Source organism: Astyanax mexicanus, chromosome 4 (assembly GCF_023375975.1).
Source record: "Astyanax mexicanus isolate ESR-SI-001 chromosome 4, AstMex3_surface, whole genome shotgun sequence".
Taxonomy (NCBI): Eukaryota; Metazoa; Chordata; class Actinopteri; order Characiformes; family Acestrorhamphidae; genus Astyanax; species Astyanax mexicanus.
The window spans coordinates 5,376,371-5,400,556 of NC_064411.1; the positions used below are offsets into that span (position 1 = coordinate 5,376,371).

Consider the following 24,186-nt stretch of genomic DNA (forward strand, 5'->3'; position numbering starts at 1 on the left):
TCCGAATAAGACACTGGCGAATAAGACGCCAACTTCAGCCTCGTCTGTTGTGTTAATCCTCCAGCCTGATGCTTCATTTACACTATCTAGCACTGAGTCTTGTGAAGCAGTTGTGTGTTAAATCCACCCTGTTCACTCTGTAACACAAACACCCGTCCAACTGACCCTCTATTTCTGTATACATATATTACTGTGAAAACTCTGATTCAACATGCCATCATATTAATAATGCACTCTGTGTATTGACCATTGCAGTAAAATAAATGATATTGGGCAGATACAGTCTGCTTCTGATAGATACAATAAACGAACCAATGATAAATATTTTCAACAGGACAATTTTAAAATCGTATTGTAATTGTTAAGAAGAGCTAGCTGGTATTAAACCATGTAGAAGCCACTGTGGTGCATCTGATTAAAATGCTGGAGATGATGTACTCTGAAAACAGTATTTACTGCAGCAGAGGAGTTGTGGTATATACAGAATAGATGAATGCAATCCGACTGTGTGAGTGTGTGATTCTGAAACAACAGATATAAAAGGGATACTTACTACTTGAAACACATTACTGACTACAATTTACAACACTAACACCTAAACAAAGATACACACTTCTATGAGGTGTTATCTGGTAATAATAATAGGCAGATCAGAAACAGCTAGAAGCTATACAGAGATATACAAAGAGCTGATCAGTTAGCATAGCATGTAACTCCTTGAAAGTACACCTACAACTAGGAAAGTAATAGTTATCTACACTTTATGAATAAACAGCAGTGTAGGTACTTACAGGTATCTGAATGCACACAAGAATTAAATGTCCTCGGTAATCCCACAAAACTTTACTAAGCTGCACACCGTCCACTATCTCCACTGTTCCTCTACAGAAGTCCTCTCTATCTGTGGTATGCAAGCCCCCAACTGAGGCCCCTCAGTCTCAGCATCGCTCTGATTGGCTAAACAAGCGGAAGCATGAGGGTTGCAGGCACTGTGGGTGGGACTCAGTGGAGGAGCTATTTAGCTCCTGAAGTCTTTGGGCCAACTCTTGGCTCAGTAATTGTAAAATATAAATAAATATAAATAATCTCAGGTGTGTTTGTGCTTCTAATAATGATATAAAACATTATGTTCTAAAGAACAGATTCTTCTATTAAATCTCTGCAGGCCCTATTTACCATAATAAGAACAGAAACATTCACCAAGACTCACTGATTTGTACACTGTAGAGAAAAGAATATATGAATTATAAGAAACAGTGAAGGTGTGAGTAATGTTTTAAAAAAACAACTAAATTTAAGTTTAAGAACTGTGTAAATAAACGTTAAATCTGTTAGCTAGTAAACGCTAACAATTAAATAAACTGAGGTAAAATTTGAGGATAATTTACTCTTACTGAGGCAAATTAGCTTAAAACAGATAGTAATTTGTAGAATTGTTAGAATGGTGGCAATTAGTTCCTCCAAACCGTTTAAAAACCTTTCTAGGTCACAGAAAACAGAAAATAAATGCTCTTTCTCCTCAGAAACTTTGGGTACATTCAGTAGCTAGCTTAGCCAACACTAGGAAGCTAGCTAATTCAGCTTTTTCCTAACTTACCAAAATCAGCCTTTAATTATACTAATTAAATCTGAATTAGTTTAATCTCATAAATTTACCCATAAATTATTTGTGCTTTTCTCAGTTTATTAAACAGTATAAGAGAAAGAGAGCTAATTCCCTGCTAACTCTGTTAGCTGCTAACAGGCTAATGTTGACAGGAATCTGACAGGAGAGAATCTACTGCTGAATCAAAGCCTCATAAAGAGCAGGGGGCTCATTTATAAAGAGTGCGTACGCATAAAAAGAGGGCAGAAATGTGCATAAGCAACATCTCACGCAAGAATTGTGATTTATAAAGAAATACTTGGCGTGAAAACGAGCGTACATTTAAGCAAGGTTTAAGGCATGCGTATGCCTTCAAAAGTGTGCGGAGAGAGCGGGAATTAGTGGCATCATGTGGTAAAGTAGGGAATTGTTAGTAAATGTGCAAGCTTTTCTTCCTTCCGCATATTAGTTACCACATAAATCAAAATTAACAAAGGAAGATTAAGCATTACTTTACTTTATTTTTTACTTTATTACATATTTTTTTCTGCATGTATAGTTAAAATTATTTCTGTATCTTATTCTGTATTATATGTATATGTATTGTTAATTTTCCACTAACTTGTATATTTCACTTTGTAGTTTATATCAGTTTTATTTGTATTATCTGTTTTATCTCACAGTTGCAAAATCTAAAGGTGCTATATATATATATATATATATATATATATATATATATATATATATATATATATATTAGTCGGGGCTACATGAGGAATATGCGAGAGTGGCGTATCCCATACTGAGATACCAAATGAATGCTTGAAAGAGAATACAAATTACATTTAAGAAAAAAAATATGCAAGAAATAAAAAATAAATAAATACCGGCCGTAAAACACTGTTAAACACTGTTGTTGTTTGGACATTTAGTTAGGCTAGCTACCAATAATAATGGTCAGTAAAACAGCAAACACTGTTGTTTGGACATTTAGTTAGGCTAGCTACCAATAATAAAAGTCAGTAAAACGGCAAATGCTACATTTATACATTTAGCTAGGCTAGCTACCAATAATAATGTTCAGTAAATCAGCAAACTGCATATTTGAACATTTAGCTAGCTAGCAAACAATAATAATAGTCATTAAAACAGCAAATGCTACATTTGTACATTTAGCTAGGCTAGCTAACAATAACAATAGACAGTAAAACAGGAAATGCTTTGTTTATACATTTGGTCAGTAAAATAGCAAATCCTGTATCTTGGCACGAGATCTCACGAGATTAAGACGTGACGATATTTCTCGTCAAGCTTAAACCTCTCACAGTTTAGTGTGGACTTTTTAAGATACAACACTGGCAACTGGCAACACAGTAGCAGCGAGTTTGGTGGTTGAGCAGTGAGCAGAAGAGGAAAATTCGGGGAATTTGCATAGAACAGAGGTCACGGGCGGACCGTGGTCCGGGTCCGGACCCAAACCTATTGAGAAGGATTTAATTGTATACACGCTTTGCGGCGCAGTAAATCACAGACCAATCACGTGTGAGGTAATATCACCAACCACTCTCTTCAGTCAATCAGATCTGTGCAGACGTGGAAAAAATAAATAAATAAACACACCGCTCCTCACGCGGGATCGAACCCGTGTTGTCAGGGTCGCGGTTCCGCTGCTCCGGCTGTTGAATTGGGACATGGCCGTGAAAAAACGCCTTTATAAGGAGATAGTGAGCCTGGGCGAGAATGGGCGGAAAAACGAGAACGGACGAAAACTAAAGTCACGCCGAGTGCGACAGAGAGACAGGCGAGGAATTTTGTATAACTGGATCATTCTGAATTCTAATTAAATACTCCTGGCATAGAAGATGCTTCTGCTACTTTTAACAGAGTGACAGACGGTAACAGAGTGACCAACAAGACTGTACTGTGCTTAAAACATGTTCTGTCTCTGTTTGCACTTCAAGCAGAGTCTTAATATGACTGGTTATGCATAGTTACATTACAAGAGATTTAGGAGAAAAAAAACACAAACCATAGTCTTAATATAACTGGATATGACAATCTCAGGGCTATAGGTTTCATGTCAAACATGTGTTGAGAACACACAATGAGACTGGAGATCTGCAATATAAAAGCTGTTTATTAAAACACACATGGGTAAATATAGAGGTGAAGCAATACAAAGATAATAGTTTGTACTGGATAAAAACAATTAAGAAACTACATTATTTGGATATTCTTAGTAACTTTGGAGATTAAAAAAACCATAAGCAACATTTAATATTCAATAAGGAAAAGATAAGAGAGTATAAAACTTGAGTAATACAACACAACCAAATATCCCTCTATATCCCTCTATAGTAACAGATTTTTAATTGGACTGAACCATAGACAAACAAGAACACCAGCAGAGGGAGTGAATGAGCCTGTAACCTTACTGCACAACAGTAACTAACCTAAAAACTGAGCTCTGTCTCACAAAGAATGTCCTGGAATATTCAAACTTACAAGACATACAAACATAACATGGAATTCTATACACATCATCCCTGGATAAGAATAGTTTCGCTGAACCTGTAAAATCCATTGTTAAATACAGTTCATATTTGTTTCTGGTGGAATTTATGATTTGCGCTTTTAATTGCCATGGGACAAATTTGGGACATTTTTCTCTCCTGTGTGAATGCGCTGGTGTTTTTTGAGATCACTCTGTTTAGTAAAACTCTTCCCACAGTCTGAGCAGTGATATGGTTTTACTCCAGTGTGAATGCGCTGGTGACTTTTGAGATTACTCTGTTTAGTAAAACTCTTCCCACAGTCTGAGCAGTGATATGGTTTCTCTCCTGTGTGAATGCACTGGTGTTTTTTGAGATCACTCTGTGTAGTAAAACTCTTCCCACAGTCTGAGCAGTGATACGGTTTCTCTCCTGTGTGAATGCGCTGGTGATTTCTGAGAGTACTCTGTTCAGTAAAACTCTTCCCACAGTCCGAGCAGTGATGCGGTTTCTCTCCTGTGTGAATGCGCTGATGCCGTTTGACAGTCTCCAGTTGATTAAAGCTCTTCCCACAGTCTGAGCAGTAATAAGGTTTCTCTCCTGTGTGAATGCGCTGGTGTTTTTTGAGATCACTCTGTTGATTAAAACTCTTCCCACAGTCTGAGCAGTGATGCAGTTTCTCTCCTGTGTGAATGCGCTGGTGTTTTTTGAGATCACTCTGTTGATTAAAACTCTTTCCACAGTCTGAGCAGTGATGCGGTTTCTCTCCTGTGTGAATGCGCTGATGCCGTTTGACAGTCTCCAGTCGATTAAAGCTCTTCCCACAGTCTGAGCAGTAATAAGGTTTCTCTCCTGTGTGAATGCGCTGGTGTTTTTTGAGATCACTCTGTTGATTAAAACTCTTTCCACAGTCTGAGCAGTGATACGGTTTCTCTCCTGTGTGAATGCGCTGATGTATTTTAAGTTTACTCTGTGTAATAAAACTCTTCCTACAGTCTGGACAGTGATATGGTTTCTCTCCTGTGTGAATGCGCTGGTGTTTTTTGAGATCACTCTGGGTAGTAAAACTCTTCCCACAGTCTGAGCAGTGATACGGTCTCTCTCCTGTGTGAATGCGCTGGTGTTTTTTGAGATTACTCTGTTTAGTAAAACTCTTGACAGAGTGCTGATGTTTCTCCATGTCGGGACTTGGCTTCATTTGTCTTTTAAATGTAGCAAACAATTTCTGCGTGTTCTGGAGAAACTTCAGGAAGGCTTCTGCTTTACCTCTTTCAGTAGTTTAACTTTGCTCTTAGTTAAATATCCTGGTTGTTGGTGATGAATTTCAGGAAAATATTTTAATTTCTGGAAAACACAAAGAAAAATGCCATTGAATATTAAAATAAAAGCAGGTCAATTAACTAAAGAGATTCTAAGTCATTCTAAGTGAGTGATGTTACCCTTTAATCTGAAGCTTTGAGGCGTGTGCCGAAAAAACGACACACATTGGTTCAAATCACATTGCCGATGCTTGATTTGTTCTTCATCACGACAGATGATGTCCAAAGGTTTTTCCTTTAAACCAATTTATAAATGTTTCCACACATTAACCAAATACATTAATCCAAATCAATGCTTCACAAACCTGATTTTTTTTTTAACAACTCCTGATAACAGTTCATTATTTTCCACCACACTGGCTTCAGGCTAACAGTGATATGCGCTCCTGAGTTCAAGATGTGTTTTTTGGAAATGTTGATCCGATGCAGTTGTCTTGTTGGTGCAGGGAATTGTAGTTCAAAATAAAATCACAGCAAAATAATGACCTCTTTACTGTTACAACACATCAACCAACCTCCAACAGGAGTGTAAAACATAAGAGTCTCTTTTGTTTACTAAAGGTTAACACAATTATAACAATTTGTAAGAATTCATATTATTTTATGTAGTTCTTTTTCAATTCTTTTTGTAGTCTTTTTAACCTCTTACACAAATGTTTGTGTATTTTTGTCAAGTTGCTCAAAGTGTGATTCTTCTTCTTATTATTATTATCAAATTCATGTTTTTGTTATTATTATCATCATTATTAAAGTATCAGCAAAAGAGCAGCTGGAGACTGTATTCCACAGTAATGGTTTAACTGGGATTTCTTAAAAACAGCGGGGCTAAAGATGTTGTAATTTGCTAATATTTGTGTTTGTTATTACAGTGAAATAGCAAGTTTTCTGTTAAATCAGTAAGCTAATAAATGGTACTTGTGAAATTCCTCTTCTTGCCTGAACTTTTCCTCACTATAATCACTAAATCTTTCATTCTTACATTTAATATTTTACAAGTGGACTTTTATTTTGGCGGGAGAGTCACGTGACTTACCAGCAACTGTTGTGGTGGAACCGGAATAAGTAAAGGAAAATTAACTAAACTAAACTAAACTAGTGTAACTAAGAAATGTGTAGAGACTGATCACACAAACTTAAAAAGGAATTTCCACAGAACTGATTTATCTCAGGTGTGTGTTAGTGATGTGGGGGGGGGGGCAGGAGTGTGAGGTTCCGTTATCCTGTGTATGATCTGTAAAGCCCCCCCATCCCCAGCTCCGCGACCCCCTACTGCAGACTGCTGAGCAGAGCTAGGAGAAGATCCAGTGCTGGTGGTGTAAATGCTGCACATGCTGAAGGTGCTGAAGGTGGTGTGGGTGTAGGAGTGAATGTAGAACAGCGTGTTGAAGAGAGAGAGAGAGAGAGAGAGAGAGAGAGAGAGAGAGAGAGAGAGAGAGAGAGAGAGAGAGAGAGAGAGAGAGAGAGAGAGAGAGAGAGAGAGAACTTCTCCATACCTTCTGTAGTTCAGCTGATCCCGCTCTTCCTCCGGCGCTCCAGCTACAGACCCCGGAAGCTCAGCGTCATCCGGGTTATGTAGAGCCCCGCCCCCTCCCCCGCTATATCACATTATACCCCATCACCGCTAGAGGGAGCCCGCGAGGGAGTCCTCAATGCATGGAGCTGAATGGAGCTAAACAGCTAAAACTCTCATTTAAAACACTGTATAACTACTTCTCTGGGGTTTTCCTTTAATTTTACAAAGTAGAACAAAGTATTTCACTAAAATAGGAAAGAAAACGTACCTCTATATTTCCATTTTCTGAAACTAATGTTTTGTATTCAGTAGATTTACTAGCATTACTGCTACTGATGCTGGAGTTACACCCAGAACTCATTTAAATGGATTAAAACTGCAGTTTATAAGCTTTAATAATTATCTCTGCGGTGATGCAACTTGTCTCATTTCTTTTATTGTTGAGATTGTGTAAATATGAATGAGAGTTTGTTTAAATGTTTTCTTCTTGTTGGTACTTACATAGATGAAAATAGTAATCTACTAAAATAAATAGGAAAACATATTTAAATATAACTGGAACTTACTTGGGTTGTGGGGGCTGCTGCTAAATGGTTGTTAGAATTGGGTTAACTGCACTTACATTAAACTCTAAAATTAAAGCAGCAATTGCAGTTCTGGACAGTATGCAGATCTCATTAGTCTTAATAATGAAAAGGTAGGACATTTTTCATGTTCTTTCTGTTTACAACTCACTCTGAGGAATTCTGAGCACTTCAGAGCACTGACTGGTGTGTCACGGGAGAGTGTAGGGTACTACAATCAAAAGGGTTGCATTATTGAATACTACATACTGGGCGGTGTGTAGTATGCAGTACATACTAGTGCAGTATGCAGTATAGTAGTATGCCATTTCGAATACAGCCTAGGACTGAGATAAAGTGAGCTATGGCTAGCTGCTCACTTTCTCTTATTATGGCTAGACACTGAAAGCGGGTTTTACCTCTTTGAAAACTTGAATGATCTTAATTTGTACATCCGAGTATCAATTAAAGACATTGAAGGTATTTTTTCTGAAAGAGAACCGCGTTTAGGTGTTGGCTAGCGTTCATGTTTGGTAATTATAACTAGAAAGCTAGCTAGCAGCCACAAAGTGAGCCTCTGAGATTATCAACGAATAAACGTATAATAATAAAAAACGTATCACCATAAATACATGATATACAAATAAACATATTCCATATTATCATACATCACATAAAACATTACTTATTCCCATACAATATGAAAAGTGACTTTATAATATCGCAATTTATCACCACCATATCCACCACATCTTACCTCAGAAAGAGCTGAATAACTTTCCAGTTGCACAAGCTTCACTTTATTCTGTTCAATGAATCAGTAGGAGTCGAATCACAAGAATAACTAAACCTAACTGTTTTTAAAACTTCACATTTAAAAATTTTATATATAATAAATGTATGGTCAACATTTTCTAAATAAGACTAACCGAGTCTCCTAAATCTGAGTGACTTATAACTTTTGTACATTGTACATTGAGGTTGTTCTGAAGTGATCAATCAACCGAAGCTTCCTGAAGTTGACAGCAGATTGATTCATTTCCAGCAATAACTTTTTTTTTTAATATACAAAAAAAGAACAAAATAAAACAATAAATATAATGCACAAAAATGTGTTTTTATTTTAACAATTTAATTATATAAGTATTTCATTGTTGTACATAGATATGAACATCTGTGTGTGTAGTATGATGTGAGGTAGTGTAATTGGCTAAATAAATAAACACTTTTCCAAGGCAAAAACACAAGTGAACAACAGAATGAAAAATATGGAACAAAAAAAGTTCAGATAGCAGAATAGTTTGTTGTTAAGGGTGAACTGAAATGGACTTAGGTTGTAGTGAATCATGATAACAAATACGAACATTTGTTGAATAGCCCACCTACATTCTCCCCAGCATTCTGAAATACAGCGCTGTTAGCTAATGCTCCCAACAGACCACAATGCTAGTGATAGGGGCATAGCTTAACCCATACAAAAAAAATCACTATTTTTACACCATTAACAACAAACTCAAAGTAGCTCCACACTTCACTGGTAGAATTCCAAGGATGATGATATTTAAAGCAAGGCAGTGAGAACTTTAAAAGTACACAGATAGTTTATTAAAAACACTGTTTATACACACAGTGCCTACAGATTAGTTTATTAAAAACACTGTTTATACACACAGTGCCTACAGATTAGTTTATTAAAAACACTGTTTATACACACAGTTCCTACAGATTAGTTTATTAAAAACTGTTTATACACACAGTTCCTACAGATAGTTTATTAAAACACTCTTATACACACAGTTCCTACTGATAGTTTATTAAAAACACTGTTTATACACACAGTTCCTACAGATAGTTTATTAAAAACACTGTTTATACACACAGTGCCTACAGATTAGTTTATTAAAAACACTGTTTATACACACAGTGCCTACAGATAGTTTATTAAAAACACTGTTTATACACACAGTTCCTACAGATAGTTTATTAAAAACACTGTTTATACACACAGTGCCTACAGATTAGTTTATTAAAAACACTGTTTATACACACAGTGCCTACAGATAGTTTATTAAAAACACTGTTTATACACACAGTGCCTACAGATTAGTTTATTAAAAACACTGTTTATACACACAGTGCCTACAGATTAGTTTATTAAAAACACTGTTTATACACACAGTTCCTACAGATAGTTTATTAAAACACTGTTTATACACACAGTGCCTACAGATAGTTTATTAAAACACTGTTTATACCCACAGTGCCTACAGATTAGTTTATTAAAACACTCTTATACACACAGTACCTTCAGATAGTTTATTAAAAACACTGTTTATACACACAGTGCCTACAGATTAGTTTATTAAAGCACTCTTATACACACAGTTCCTTGTCGTAGTTAAGCCAGGAAAGGTCTGAAAATTAATGTCGGGGAAATGCATAACTTTCCAGTTGTTGCTGAAAATATCTCTATAATATTTATGCATTTTTAAGCATTTCTTGTCAGTTGACTTATTGTGGCTTGACTAGCTGAAGGTATTGTGTATATAAACTATCGCACTGTATTTCGGAATGTTGGGGGAGATCGGAGGTGGGCTATTCAACAAAAGTTTATACTCGTTATTGACTACAAATGAAGTCCATGTATATAACTTCTCCCCTAAACTGAAAAGGAGAAAACAGGGGATGGAAAAACAAACAGATTATGGGTCAGATTAGAACTGGATTAGTATGTGAAAAGACATTTTTAAGGCCTTATGCCTCTGTAAAGGCTGGGCTGCCAATAGAACAAATAACGCCTCCCTCATAGGAAATGTTTACGATGATTGGAAGGCGCTTAATTAGCTGATCAGTACATTGTGTGGAACGATGAGCTTCTCCATATCTTCTGTCAAAAGGAGAGTGGTGTTGCTTCCCACAGAGACTCCAACCACCACAATCCCTCTTCTGTTTTTTTCTCAGGTTTCTGCAAGTAAAAATATTTTTTCCAGTTTTCACCATTAGACAGTTGAATACCGAAAAATTACAGTATTTCTCATTTGTCAATATTTCCTGGGAGAGCACGGAAGAAATGACACTTTAATGTAATCTAAAGTAATCAGTGTACATCTTGTATAACAATGTGAGTTTGCTTTGCCCTTGAAACAACTCAACACACAACCATAACAACATTAACACCACCTCCTTTAAACAGCTGCAGTAATAATTTACCTCACAATATTCAGATGTGTAATTTCTGTAAGCTGCAAGAGGGCAAGTTCTGCCAGCACTGCCTCTCTCCACAGCGCCACCTCGTGGTGCTTTCCCTCTTCTTCTAAGATCAGTTCACCAACAGGAACAGGCCCATCTCTAGTGGCTTGCATCCGGGTTGAAATTAGCTATGAAAAACATAGTGTTAAATAATGCTGTGAAAATACACTATAACCATACGGGGGACTAATTTTGTGGTACCACTTTAAAATAAGACTACCTTTATAAAGGGTTTATAAATGGTTTACAATTAGTTTCTTAATGGTTACTAATTAGGATGTAAATGTCTTAAAAATCATTAATAGTCAGTTATAACACATACATAGAAAGAGCAACAATGACCTGTTATGAAATAATGAACCCACAGCCATCTATATTGTTGCCCTTTCTATATATGTGTTATAACTGATTATTAATGATTTTAAAGCATTTACAACCTAATTAGTAAGCATTAATAAACTAATTGTAAACCATGTATAAACCCTTTATAAAGTCTTATTTTAAAGTGGTACCAATTTTGTTTTGTGGAAGAATGTATTTAATTTACCCTTAACCATTTTATACACAGTCAAGTCAGAATATTATGACCAGCTCCATACACCATACACCTACGACCATATACTCACTGAGCATCTTTTTAGCTCCGCTGATCATAAAGGACACTCTGTAGTCCTGTATCTGTTTCTCTGTGTACGTTATTATTAAGTTTGCTTGGAAAAGTCAACTTACTGTTCTTCGTAATCTTCTTCTTATTATTATCTTATTCTGCGCTCAAAATTTAATCACTATCTCCTCCTACAGCTTGTGACGTAGAAATACTAAATTTAGCAGTATCGTAGGACCTATACCCGATTAGGTTGCTTGTGCTTTTTAAGCGATATATCGTACGTTTTTCGTAAAAACTTCGTAAACGTGCACTTTTTTTCCCCATAGGAAATGAATAGGGGACAACTTTGAACATCCACATAGGTCACAATTTTTGAGATATGAAGACAAAAATCGGACGTTCTTTACGGAAATTTCGACGATTTGACGTTTTCGTACAATTGTCGTACGAAGTTTCCCCATAGGAATGAATGGGGGGCCTTTCTCTCCCCTGCTCTTCCAGTACTGTGTGTGTTTGGAGGAGCTGCTGTATGGAGCAGATACTGATCAAAAGTTTGGACACCCAGGCACCCCAGCCAGGGCTTAGCAACCAGTTAGCAACACCTTAGCAACCACCTGGAAAACATTAGCAACTGCATGGCAACCACTTTAGAAATGATAGCAACTGCCTAGCAATCAAATAGCAACAGTTTAGCAACCACCTGAAAAACGTTAGCAACTGCCTAGCAACCACTGAGCAATCATATGGAGTTTGTTAGCAACTGCCTAGCAACCATGTGGAATATGTTAGCAACTGCCTAGCAACCACAAAAGAAATGATAGCAACTGCCTATCAACCGATAGCAACAGCTTAGCAACCACCTGGAAAACGTTAGCAACTACCAAGCAACCACTTAGCAACCACTTTAGAAATGATAGCAACCGCCTAGCAACCAGTTAGTAATCAAAAGTTTTTAGATTTCAGCATTTAATCAAAAGTTTTTGGATTTAAGCATTTAACCAAAGGTTTTTAGATTTTAGCATTTCATCTAAAGTTTTAGCATTTAACCAAACATTTTTAGATTTAAGTGTTAAAATCCTCCACATGTGTCTAGGAAGAAAAATATGGAGAACATAACACATGGCTATCCTAAGTCAAAGAGCCAGCAGAGTTTAAGTAAGAAAGAGGAGAACAGGCAGTAAATAGCGGTACAAAAATCTGATTTAATTTTAGCTTCCCACCACTCATTTGCACATACAACAAACCATGGCAGTATTTACATTATTTACATATGCTGTATAAAACAACAAAGAAAGTACCACTCTGGGAAATGTAAACTATGGACGGTGCTACAGAAAAGAACACAACAAAACATAACCATATTAAACTACCTGAAGCCAAATTAAGTACAAAAAGAATATAAAGAAAATATACTCCCTAACTAATAACCTAAATACAAGGGGTAGCACCCGCCCTCTTACCTAGGGACCGATACAAACAACTCCTACATGATGTAAAAATGTACAGGTGCACCTATTTTACCTGTTAGCATACCCAGGTGGTACAGAGTTGTCTTTTAGCCAAAAAGAGGGATTAAGTTAACCACATCAGAGAAGTAATACAATAAAATTAGGCTACAAGAGCGCATTGGCCTTAAAGCATACCCCATGGTTCTCTCTCTCTGTCGGCCATCTTGGTTCAGGTCCTTTTGTAGTCTCCACCCACAACTCTCTCCCATGGCTCACCTGAGAGAGAGAGAGAGCAAGAGATAGAGAGAGAGAGAGATACTGCACGTAAGCATTTAACCAAAAGTCTTTGGTTTTCAGCATTTACCCAAAAGTTTTTGAATTTTACCATTTAACCAAAAGTTTTTGGACTACTTCTCAGCCAAAGTATTTGTATTCCACAATTTAGCCAAGGTTTTGGGCTTTAGAATTCAACCAAATTTGCTCCATTGCTTCATCAGTGAAAAATATTTTAATTCCAATTTAGTCAAATAAACATTTTTACTGATTATAATTTTGCATAAAGGGGATTGGAAAAAGAACAGATAAAGAGAATATATAAGATGTAAACAATATAGGTAAGATTGTGATATCAAGACTTACATATTCTTATGTATTCTTAAGTATTATAAAAATTAAATAGAAATTATGAATTTCAAGATAAAGCGCCACCTACTGTACCCACCCAGAGAGCATAGACAACTGTACTTTTAAATACTGTGCATAGTATTTTGATTGTCAGTTGCAGCCATAATTATTCTGATCAGCTCAGATATTTTGTTTTGATGCAGGAATACGAAGCCTTTTTTGTGTTGCTGCTCTCAGTTCTCTGTGTAGCCATGTGTTGGGGTTGTTGCTTTGTCTTGAGCCACATAGGTTAGGAGATGATAAGGAGATTCTGAGACTTCTGGTGGACTTTGGTAGTTCACTGGTGCTTGGCAGGGTTCTCCGTGCAGCCCCTCGACTGTCCATTGTGGCTGTTGGGGTGTTGTTGTCCCTCAAACAGAAGTACAGACAAAAAATGGTTCATTTGTGATTAAAAGTAATTCCATAAATGTTGTTCTAAGACACTATAGGGTGGGCTTTAATTCATATTAGCCCCCCCCCCCATATCAAACCCACTCCAACGCCCTTGATAGCAACAACCGCGACGTCCACCACTTGCCAGCCCTCTGCCTGGGAAACCAGGAGTTTGGTGATACATTTCACTCGGATGGGAGACTCCTTTTTGTAGGGCGTCTTCGGCCGTGAAAACATTCTGTGTAAAGAAAAGAGCACAAACATACAAAATAACATGTTTATACTGTTTAATTCATTATGTTTCACTTAATTTATTGTATTACCCATGATTAAACGGTTCATATTCTAATATTTTATCAAACTATATATTATTAAACTGTTTTTGGACTAAGTGGGGCTATTTTGCTGTTATTGTTCTGTTGTGTAACGCTTAGCACTGATTAAATATTACATAATAAAAAATATATATGAAAATAATTAAAATAGATATTTTTTTACTTAGCAGCACTTGTGTCCCCATTTTAAAGTGTCTGGGTGGAAACAACACCACGCATCTCTACCAAGCAATTAAAAAAGATATATTTTTATTTATTTTCATATTATTTAAATAGTACCAAGCGATACATATACAGAACAATAACAGCACAATAGCCCCACAAAACCCAAAACAGTTTAATATTATGGTTTATTCTCCCAACCAATCAACAAATAAAATATTTGCATATGAACAGTTGAATCATGGGTAATACAATAAATTAGGTGAAACATAACAAATATTTTATATTTAGTCCGTTGTGCTCTTTTGTTTGCACAGAATGTTTTCACAGTCGACGACTCTCTACTAAAAGGAGTCTCCCATCCGGGTGAAATGCATCACCAAACTCCTGGTGCCCCGGGCACAGGACCAACAGTTGGTGGACGGTGCGGTTTTTGGGATGTCAATCATTCCTAAGTGATTACTTATTGGATAGAAAATGCTGTGTGGTAATCTGACATTCTGTGCTGAGTATTTGTTTATAAACAGTCTGACACTCTTCTGAGGTAGAAATCAGACAAAGAATAAATCTGCTCTGGGAAGTCATTGATTCTGACCCACCTGAAGATGAAGGCAGGGGAGAAAAAATAAAAAAATTCCCGCACCGACCGCGCCGTCTGCGTCCTTAATAAAAACTTTTAAGAACCAGGGAATGGCGAATAGTTTTATACAGTGCATGTGATAATGTGGTTTACAAATCAGACATTAAAGATAATGAACGTCTAGCATGAACTATTATTTATATCGTCTCATTGCTGTGTGCATCTGTAACAAAACATTTATAGGAACTATTAAAATAAAGAAATAGATTTGTGAGCCTGTACATACATAAGTGTAAATCATCCATTACAGTGTTGGACGAAGTTTATATCACACTATCGTTTGTTTTGTTACAAACAGTATAAAAGCTACTGCCTGTGGCTAAATGGTGGAATGCCAATACTTTTGGCTGATTGAGCTGTGTGCAAAAACTTTTGGTTAAATGCTAATATCCAAATACTTTTGAATAAATGGTGGTGCAGCACAGATATGCCTCTATATGGTTTAGTATATCTTCAGCCCAGCAGTGTAAACTCTTAAAAGCAGAAACTGTTATGATCATAAACCACAAGCACATGTCTTTCTGAAAAATGCCAATTATAAAAAATACTTTCATAGTGTCACGAATGACCCAGGCAGGGAGACGAGGAGGCGGACACAGGTGCAGGTAGGAGCGATATAAAAAAATAATTTATTAAATAAATAACAAAAGAAACAAGGAAACGAGGAACAAGTAAACATGTAACAAAGAAACACAAATAACCAATAACAAACGAGCGATGATAATAAACAAATAAGAAATATATATATACAAGGGAAATAAACTAGAAAAATAAACAAGGCAATAAACTATAAACGTGAAAACAAGAAATAAACGAGAAACAAATGACTAAGGTTAAATACAGGGAACATAGAGCTAAACAAGAAACTAAACTAGACAAGGGGAACTAAACTAAGCAGGGCAAGGGAGAAAACAATGGAAATAAAGGAAACTAGAAATATACACGAGATAAACACAGAGCAAGGACTAGGGCTATGAAACGCGGAGAAACACAGAGAGACAAAACAACAGAGGTTAGTGCAAAGACCGACGGCGACAAAGTGGTAGACGAGGGCTATTTATAGTACATAAAACACACTAGAATTGGAAACACCTGGGGAAGGGGCGGAGCTACAAATGAGACACACATGGAAAAGTACTGAGACGGGAGACAGAGGGGAGCACAGGTCACGTGGGGAAGACACACAGAGACACGAGACAGGGCTAAGACCTGACACATTGGGTTTAAAAGGGCTGATAAAAACCTTTAGAAAAACACTGCAAAACACCACAAAACCAGCAGAAAAATATAAAAACCATAGAATATTTGTTTTAGCAGGAAAAGATAGTAAGCTTAATTGAATGTGTTTAATTGTTTTTATACCTGTCTTTTGAATTTAAACACATTTTATTTTGAATTAGTTTAAACACAACACACACAATCAAAAGCACAAACACATGCCCTCCCGCCCACCCATAAAACCCTAACAGAACATGCTAAGAAATATTACAATCTGAACACAAAAACTTGTCAAATTACCACATTATGGTTGATTAAAAAGTGGGCTTTCAATGTTTAATATGACCTCCCCTTCCCTCACAACAGCTACACCACTCCACACAGTGGCGGGAACGCTGAACTCCTCCATGGTGTCACTGAGGAGAACAGTCTCATCGCCTTTTGTGGAGATTCCCACGATCTCCATCTCCACTGTGATCTTCAGTGACTCTGGTTCCTGTAACACAGAACATGCTGATAGGAGTAAGTTTTAACAGTCTACATTCTTTTCTGGTACAACAGCACAACAATAAAGTGTTAAACTACGGCACTGTAGTTATTAGTAGTGATGGGTCAGACTCTTAGCCGGCTCTTTGAAATAAACGACATGCGCTGACTCCAGAGAGTGAGCCAATATATATATATATAAATATAAACGTATAAATTAAAGTTTTACGATGATACATATAAACCACAGTAGAAGACAGCATAAAAATATACATTAAGGAAGAAAACTAATGATAGAAATAGTGAAATACTAACAAGAGGCAACAGTGAAAGCTCCTCATAAACTCTTACAGTTTTTAGGCATTTCTTATTATTAGCTCTCTAAAGGATTTCAAAAGTGGAATAAATTCCAGTAAGAAGATATCAAATCAAGTATTTACAATGATGATAGTAGTATTTACTCAATAAAATAATAATATTAATAATATACTTAAAATCAAGATCAGTGTATGAAAAAAAAACATATATATCACCAAGGTTCATATTTACAGAGATTTTAGTTTTCTTTAAAAAGAAAGAAGAAAAGTCTTGCCAGAATTAAGATACAATGGAACATAAAAAAAGATGATTCACATTCTGATTGACAAAAAGAGCATTCAACATTGAAGTGCTTGATCTACCCACACCTTACACATGTGACCTCACATAAACTGTGTTTTGTAGCAACATCAGCTCCCTCTTCCACAACAGGGCAGATCATAACAGAAACCAATCAAACCCTCAAACATGAGCTCCTTTTTATGTCAATCTTTGCTAAAGTTTTCAAAAAACATCACCTGGATGCTTGTTTTTTTTTATTTGCACAATTATTTTTTATTTTGTTGAGTGACACTTTGTTGATGGTGTTCAGCGCTGTTTATTTCACTGTATAGAGTTGCACATTTGAAATTAATATACACATTTACATTGGACCTGTTTGTTTACTTGAGATGGGCCTTTGTTTTTGTATTTCACTATTTATTTTTATAAAAATAAAGCCATATAAATAATATATATTTTATATAATGTATGTTTCAACTCTATTAATTCATTGTACACATAATTTGGTAATAAATTGAATTAAGCAACCAAAAAATATAAGGAGCTACTTGGAAGCCGAAAGAGCCGTCTCTTCTTATACCTCTTTTCCACCAAAAAAGTGCTGGTGCCGGAGCCGGTTCCAGGGAACCTTTTAAGAACCCTCTAAGGAGTCACTCACTACGTATGTAAATGTGGTTTGATTTGTTACAAACAGCAGAGATGTAGTAATGATTCAGGACATTCAAGGCAGAAATTAAAAATGATGCAGTTCTAGCATACAGTTTTTTATATACATTTTTGCAGTCTCATGGCTCAGTACATCTGTAACAAAAAAAAATCTAGGAACAATTAAAATCAATAAATACTTTTTTTTTTTTATTTAAATACATTTATGAAGCCTATATCTATGTAAGAAGTGTAAATCATCCTTTACACACTATAAATTTCTTCATTTCTGTATTGGTATTAAGAACTTTATATAAGGTGTATACACCTTATATAAGGTGTATGGCTATACATATGCCTATTGGGTTCTGTCTTTTCTTCTCAAATTAATGCAGTGAACTGACGCAGCTCTCTGTAATGAACGTCAGTCGGTAACAGATGCTGTAAATACTAAATGCCTCTTAAGAATATGTTTTAGTTGGAGGACCATTGCTGTCTTAGAACTCCAGGCCAATATTTAATAAAAATATATTCGTTTAAAAATTACAAAAACATTATTGGAGACAATCAGTGATTTTAAATTATTGTCCAGCCTTAAGTATTATGTATAATTCATATTCAATATACATATCAGTGGTGTGCAGTAAGGCCTCTAAGGCCTTCTAAGGGCTGACCAAATGTGCATGTAAATAATTACATATTTTTTTATCAGGATGTATATAATTATTGCAAGTGTAAGCATTTATTTTATAGATTAACGAAAAAAACAGCAACTAATTCAAAGCATTAGCCTGTGTTTTTCGTTGCTATAGGACTGTATGATTGACAGCGGTACTGACCAATCAAAGCTCTTTAAAATGTCTTCTGCTCACGTGTCCGCGGACCCTTCTCCTGACTTTGAGAAGGGTGTAGTAATGAGTCTATTAGAAAAGTCTTACGACAATCTAACCAATAAGACTCATGCTTTTCACTCCAGGGGCGGGGCCATGGCTTCTCTGCGCTCGGATGAAGGGGTCAGGCTACGCGCATTGATTAGTAGTAAAACGGAGAGCGCATGCTGGATTAATTAAATATTTAGCTAACTATCATGGAAATAAGACAGATATTGTGTTATATTATATTAAAAAGCCTTTTTAAAGGCTGCCCTTCAATGTGAAACTAAGTAATATGCCGTGTGACTGGTGATTTTTGTGTGTACTTAATGTTTTGGCTGCTCTGGCGTCCTGTAGAGATACAAATGAGTGATATTTGTTAAACGCCTGTACTTGTAGGAACATTAAGCATTTATTGTTGGGTCTATTGTATGCTTTTGTAGTTTGTAGCTGTATTTGTGGACTGTTTATGTTTATTAATTTCATTGGAACTACTGGTCTGAATCTTCAGGTCTGGAGCTTAAGCTGGTTCTCTGGCTCTATAGCAGTGGTCTCAATCTTATTCTATCTGGGGGCCGCTGTAGGTAGAGACTGGGTGAGGCTGGGCCGCACAGGACAAGAACACGTATTTTATTCAACACATTCTGCCATGCCAGGTGTTCTGTCGAGTGATGCTAACCATCGATATGCGCTTTCTAAAGACACTGCGCATGTGCTAACCTACATTTGTATTATTATTTCAAGTGTACTATAATAATTCTGTTTTTCTAATATTTTTTGTTCATTTAATAACCTGGACTCACTGTCATTACATTGTCAAAGTGTAATGGCAATTAATAATAATAATAATAATAATAATAATAATAATAATAATAATAATAATAATAATAATAAAATATGATCTTAACATAAAAAAAGATTATAATAAACTCTTACTACCATAACTTTACCCTGATACGGTGGTTTAGACTATCCAAACATAGTACATGAACTTCTGCTGGAAACATGCTCTAATATTGTGCTACTTTTGTACTTTTACCTTTAAATATACACAAAAGGGTAGCACGGTTTGTCAGGGTAGCACAAGTCGACAGAACACCAAATCTCTCGTCTTGCCGTGTGGGCGTATCTTGAATCCAAAGGCCACAGGTGTAGTCAATTTTAAACTTTTAATGATTAAATGAACTTTACTGTGCTCTATATAAATCCATATTTTGCCGTTTGTGTGTGTAAGGCTCGAATGTGTGTGTGTGTGTGTGTGTGTGTGTGAAGTCCCTGATTGGCTGAAAGCAGCGCGGCGGCTTGATTCATTTGAATAAAGAATGCGGGGTTGCGTTCAACGCAACGCAACCCAACCCAGCCGGTATGCAGTGGCTCTCTCCATTGAAGTGAATAGGATGCGATGTGCTGTTGAAGATACATCAGCAATGTTATTTTATTCTTTATTCTGTTTATTGTTTATGTAAAAACTGGGTTTGTAACATTGAACATTAATCAAGCAATCGGTTACTTACACTGGAGGAGGACCCTCATTTACTGTGCCGCTGAGCATTTACAGTTTAAAAGGGATTAAAAATATTATAAATAAAATTAGAAAAAATAGAAATAAAAACTAACATTTACTATAGACGGAAAAAATATAAAGATAAAAAAGGAAAAATAAAAAACTTTAAAAAGATCATAAAAATTAATACATCAAAAATAAAAAATATATATCTTATGAAAAAAAAATATTTGATCAATAAAAATAATAAAAATATTTAAAATGAATTCAAAAATAATTAATATAAAATAAAAATTCATTTAAAACAAAATCAAAGGCTTTGTAATAGTGCGCAGAATAATATCAGTTTCAGTTAGTTTCGGTTTCAAATAATTGAAATAGCTCACCAAAACCTCAACCTTTCCTTTATATTTGACAATATTTGATTAACTTTACAGGTCCTCGCTCATCTTAATTAATTTAACTAAACTGAGTTGTTATATTATTTGAAGCCTCGCGCTGAATTCAGCTCGGCGATGCGAGAGAGAGAGCGGCGCATTTTGCCTGATTTTTCTTGATTGAATATGAGTAAATATTCGAATTTAATACCATTCATTTTGCTACACTTTATAGGACTTTATTTATTAAAAGTTTTTTTAATCGCAGTGCCATGCAAGCTTTCAAGCTCGTTCTGCGTGACTGCAGCATTTTAAAGCGCAGGAGAGATTTTAGTCAATTAATTAATATATAAATTTTTTAAATAAATTTGCCCTGGGGATAAGAAATTAACGCTAACATATAGCTTTATATTGCTGTGTATTTCAAATGTTTTTTAAGGTTTATATACTTGACATGCAGCACCAGATGACAGGGTGATGCTTTATTTTTTAGATATGAAAAAAAAATTAAAAGTGACTTTCAGTTACATAATAGCAAAGTGAAATGTGACATAAATGACATAAATAAAGTTATATCCAGTTCAAAGTTCTTTTCTCTTTTAATTTTTCATTTCAAAAACTCCAGCTATTGAGTAAGAATAAGCATCTGTTAAAATTCTGGACAGCAGAATGCCTGTGTCTGCTCTATTAAGCTAAGTCTGTGTACTAAGCATAAATATAAATCCTTATAACTGTTTGATACAGGTGTTAAACTGTTGTATTAATACCATTTTAACGTTTTTCGTTTCTATGTTTTGACATTCGTTAGATTATATTTTTGTCAACATTTTGGGTTAATTTTCGTTTGTTATTTTTCTAATAATAATAGAAATTATATAATTAATTTATATATATATAATTAATTTATGCACTCATTAATATGCCATACCACATGTCTGTCTTTGTTAAAGAGCATAATATAAAGTATTTCAGCATGAAAGCACGTATTTGTAATGTGTCACAGCGTCCTGAATCATTACTACATCTCTGCTGTTTGTAACAACACGTCTCGCAATTGGCCCGCGGGCCGCGAGTGTGAGACCCAGGGGCGCAGATGGACATTTTGAACTGGGGGGGACCAAGCTGTAAAATTATATATATATATATATATATATATATATATATATATATATATATATATATATATATATATATAAACTTTAGAATAAACTTTAGAATAATCACTTTCTGATCAACACTAGCCATACTGAAACTGTTATTGGTCTGGTATGTCAATATGTCCCCAGTGCCATCTGCGCGCATTCTTACACCATGATGCCAAATCACTGACATGCTACTATTCCATATCACATTGTTTGGTTTTTGAAAAAACGCTGTCATTGTTTTTTGTTTCTTCATTGCTACAGCCTAGGCAAGACCAGGAAGACAATGTTAACATTTTACATCTTATAATTTCAGTTAACAGCGACTGCTTACTAAAATAACATCATAATAACATCATACATAAAATCAATGGAGAGAGCCGCTGCATGCCTCGGTGCATGCCGGGTTGCGTTGCGTTTAACGCAGCTCCGCCCTCCGGCTCAACTTTATTCAAATAAATCCGGCCGCCGCACTGTGTCCAGTCCAGCCAATCAGGGAAAAGCAGGCTGCGTCCAGCCAATGAGGGAAGAGCAGGCTGCGTCTTCACACACACACACAAGCCTCTTACACACACACACACACACACACACACACACACACAGAACAGGCGCCTTTCAACCACAGAAGAGAAGCTGAAAGCGGCAGAATATGGATTTATAGAGCTATAGGTTACAGTGAGGTTGGTAAAAAAAAATAAAAATATTAAACTTATGACTGTCTGCTTCTGTTGCTTCATTTTAATTCAAAAACGAGCAAGGAGATCCAGCGTTGAAAAAAAGTGCCAGTGGACACGTACCGTAAGGAGCTGGTAACTGCCTGTGTCTGTAGTCTACAGGCAGTTACCAGCTCCTTAGAACCCCGGACTTGAGAAGGTGCGTTAAATTGGAACTGGAACACGGAGCTCCGAACAATGTAACCTCTGAACTGAACGCTTCCTAGTTTAAAAACGAGGGCATTGTGGAACACAGAATTCCACAAACGTACAGTTAATTAAATTAAAACCCCAACGTTTATGCTTGTAGATGGTAGATTTCGGATGAGGTCACTATAATCATCTGCGCCCATGGTGAGACCCCTGCTCTGTAGTGTTTATGCGTCTCATTTTGACCCTGTGGCTATAAAGACTTCCTAAAATCAAACTTGGGTAAAGGGAGGAACTAGAAGAGTTTGTGATACAGAGAGGAAAAAAGGAGGAAAAAAAATGGAGCAAGCCAGAGCTCAGGGTAAAAACTGGCATAAATTTATTTTTATGCAAACTAAGATCCAAAACTGAGTGACTGTAGACAGGTGTTTCAGTTTCATTGTCCAACCCCGGTATGTCCCAAATGTGTCTATAAACTGGGTATAGGATATATATGATATCTCAATAAATTTTATAAAACATATTTTCTTTTTTTTTGTTTTCAGCTCAGAAAGTCCTTTTGTAACGTTTGTAATAATACTTTTTATTATTTTAAGTAATGTCTTTTTTTCCACAGATCTTTCAGACACATCCCATGTAAAAATGTCCCCAGAACTCGTCAAGCTAGTCATACGGTTAGCTTATTAGAATAGGCAGCAGTGACTTCATTTAACTCACAATAGAAAAAAGGGCAATTCTGTTTATATTCTTTTTCCTAAAGTTCATATTAATACTTGTAAAGGGTTAAGCATTTAGTGGGTGTTAACATATGAACAGCTCAGGCATGAGGGATTGTGGTAGCTGCCTACCGTTTCATACACAGCCAGTCTATCTCTGCTCTCTCTACTGGTATGCAGATTAGTGACAAACGGTCAGGTTGTTACCGTCATTTAATGGTCCATATTATGTCAATTTACATTTGAGATTTGTAGGTATAAACATACACATATTCACACACATATTTTTTCACAGTTTATTTTTTCACCTGCATATCCGATTAGCCTAAATTTTACCCTGTATATTTAATTCCCAGCGCCAGAGAGCTTTATTTTCGTGATAAATATTTCTTAAAACTGCATTGACACTAATGTGGTGACGTGTTTGTGTGTGTTGTGTTGGTACATGTAGATCAGGTGCAGCAGTGCTGCTGGGGTTTTTAAACACAGGGTTCAAACACCTTTTACCATGTAAAATTCAAGCACTTTTCAAGCACTTTCAAGGCCCATTTTCAAGTTTTTTTCAGCACCTTTGAGCAAAGTGGTAAATTAATGATAACGGTGATATCTCAAAACTGCGATTCAGCGATAATCAATATATTGCAAAACTATCCTCCACACTTCACAGCGACTGAGCTACTGAGAAAAAAACACTTCTATGTAAGTAAATAGCAGGAGTTATGGATTTATTGGTGTCAGTTTCACACAAGTTAAATACCAATGTTCTCAAAATACTGAGTATCTCAACATAATGT

At 35.9% G+C, this 24,186-nt stretch overlaps 5 protein-coding genes across 7 annotated transcripts in view; 1 reads left to right on the plus strand and 4 right to left on the minus strand.

The window, feature by feature from the left end:
- Positions 1–24,186, plus strand: part of LOC125801463 (zinc finger protein 239-like) — a 430,185-nt gene that overhangs the window by 148,733 nt on the left and 257,266 nt on the right. The gene's annotated exons all lie outside the window — the stretch shown is intronic.
- LOC125801533 (gastrula zinc finger protein XlCGF49.1-like) overlaps positions 1–24,186 on the minus strand; it is a 206,740-nt gene that overhangs the window by 94,544 nt on the left and 88,010 nt on the right. The window contains exon 1 of one of the 2 annotated variants that reach the window (XM_049478342.1): positions 6,890–6,944. The exons of the other annotated variant lie outside the window; for it this stretch is intronic. The gene's annotated coding sequence lies outside the window, so the exon portion shown is untranslated. Of the gene's footprint in view, positions 1–6,889; positions 6,945–24,186 lie in introns of those variants that run through there. 2 annotated transcript variants of the gene reach the window in all.
- The window catches only part of LOC125801203 (gastrula zinc finger protein XlCGF49.1-like), a 254,562-nt gene that overhangs the window by 90,738 nt on the left and 139,638 nt on the right, over positions 1–24,186 (minus strand). The window lies entirely within an intron of this gene.
- Positions 1–24,186, minus strand: part of LOC125801383 (zinc finger protein 420-like) — a 106,306-nt gene that overhangs the window by 34,817 nt on the left and 47,303 nt on the right. The gene's annotated exons all lie outside the window — the stretch shown is intronic.
- Positions 3,705–24,186, minus strand: part of LOC125801310 (zinc finger protein 271-like) — a 230,712-nt gene continuing 210,230 nt past the window's right edge. For both annotated transcript variants that reach the window (XM_049477827.1, XM_049477828.1), the window contains exon 2: positions 3,705–5,421. In XM_049477827.1, the coding sequence (XP_049333784.1) occupies positions 4,220–5,275 (1,056 nt within the window). In that variant the 5' untranslated portion in view covers positions 5,276–5,421 and the 3' untranslated portion in view covers positions 3,705–4,219. The remainder of the gene's footprint in view (positions 5,422–24,186) is intronic.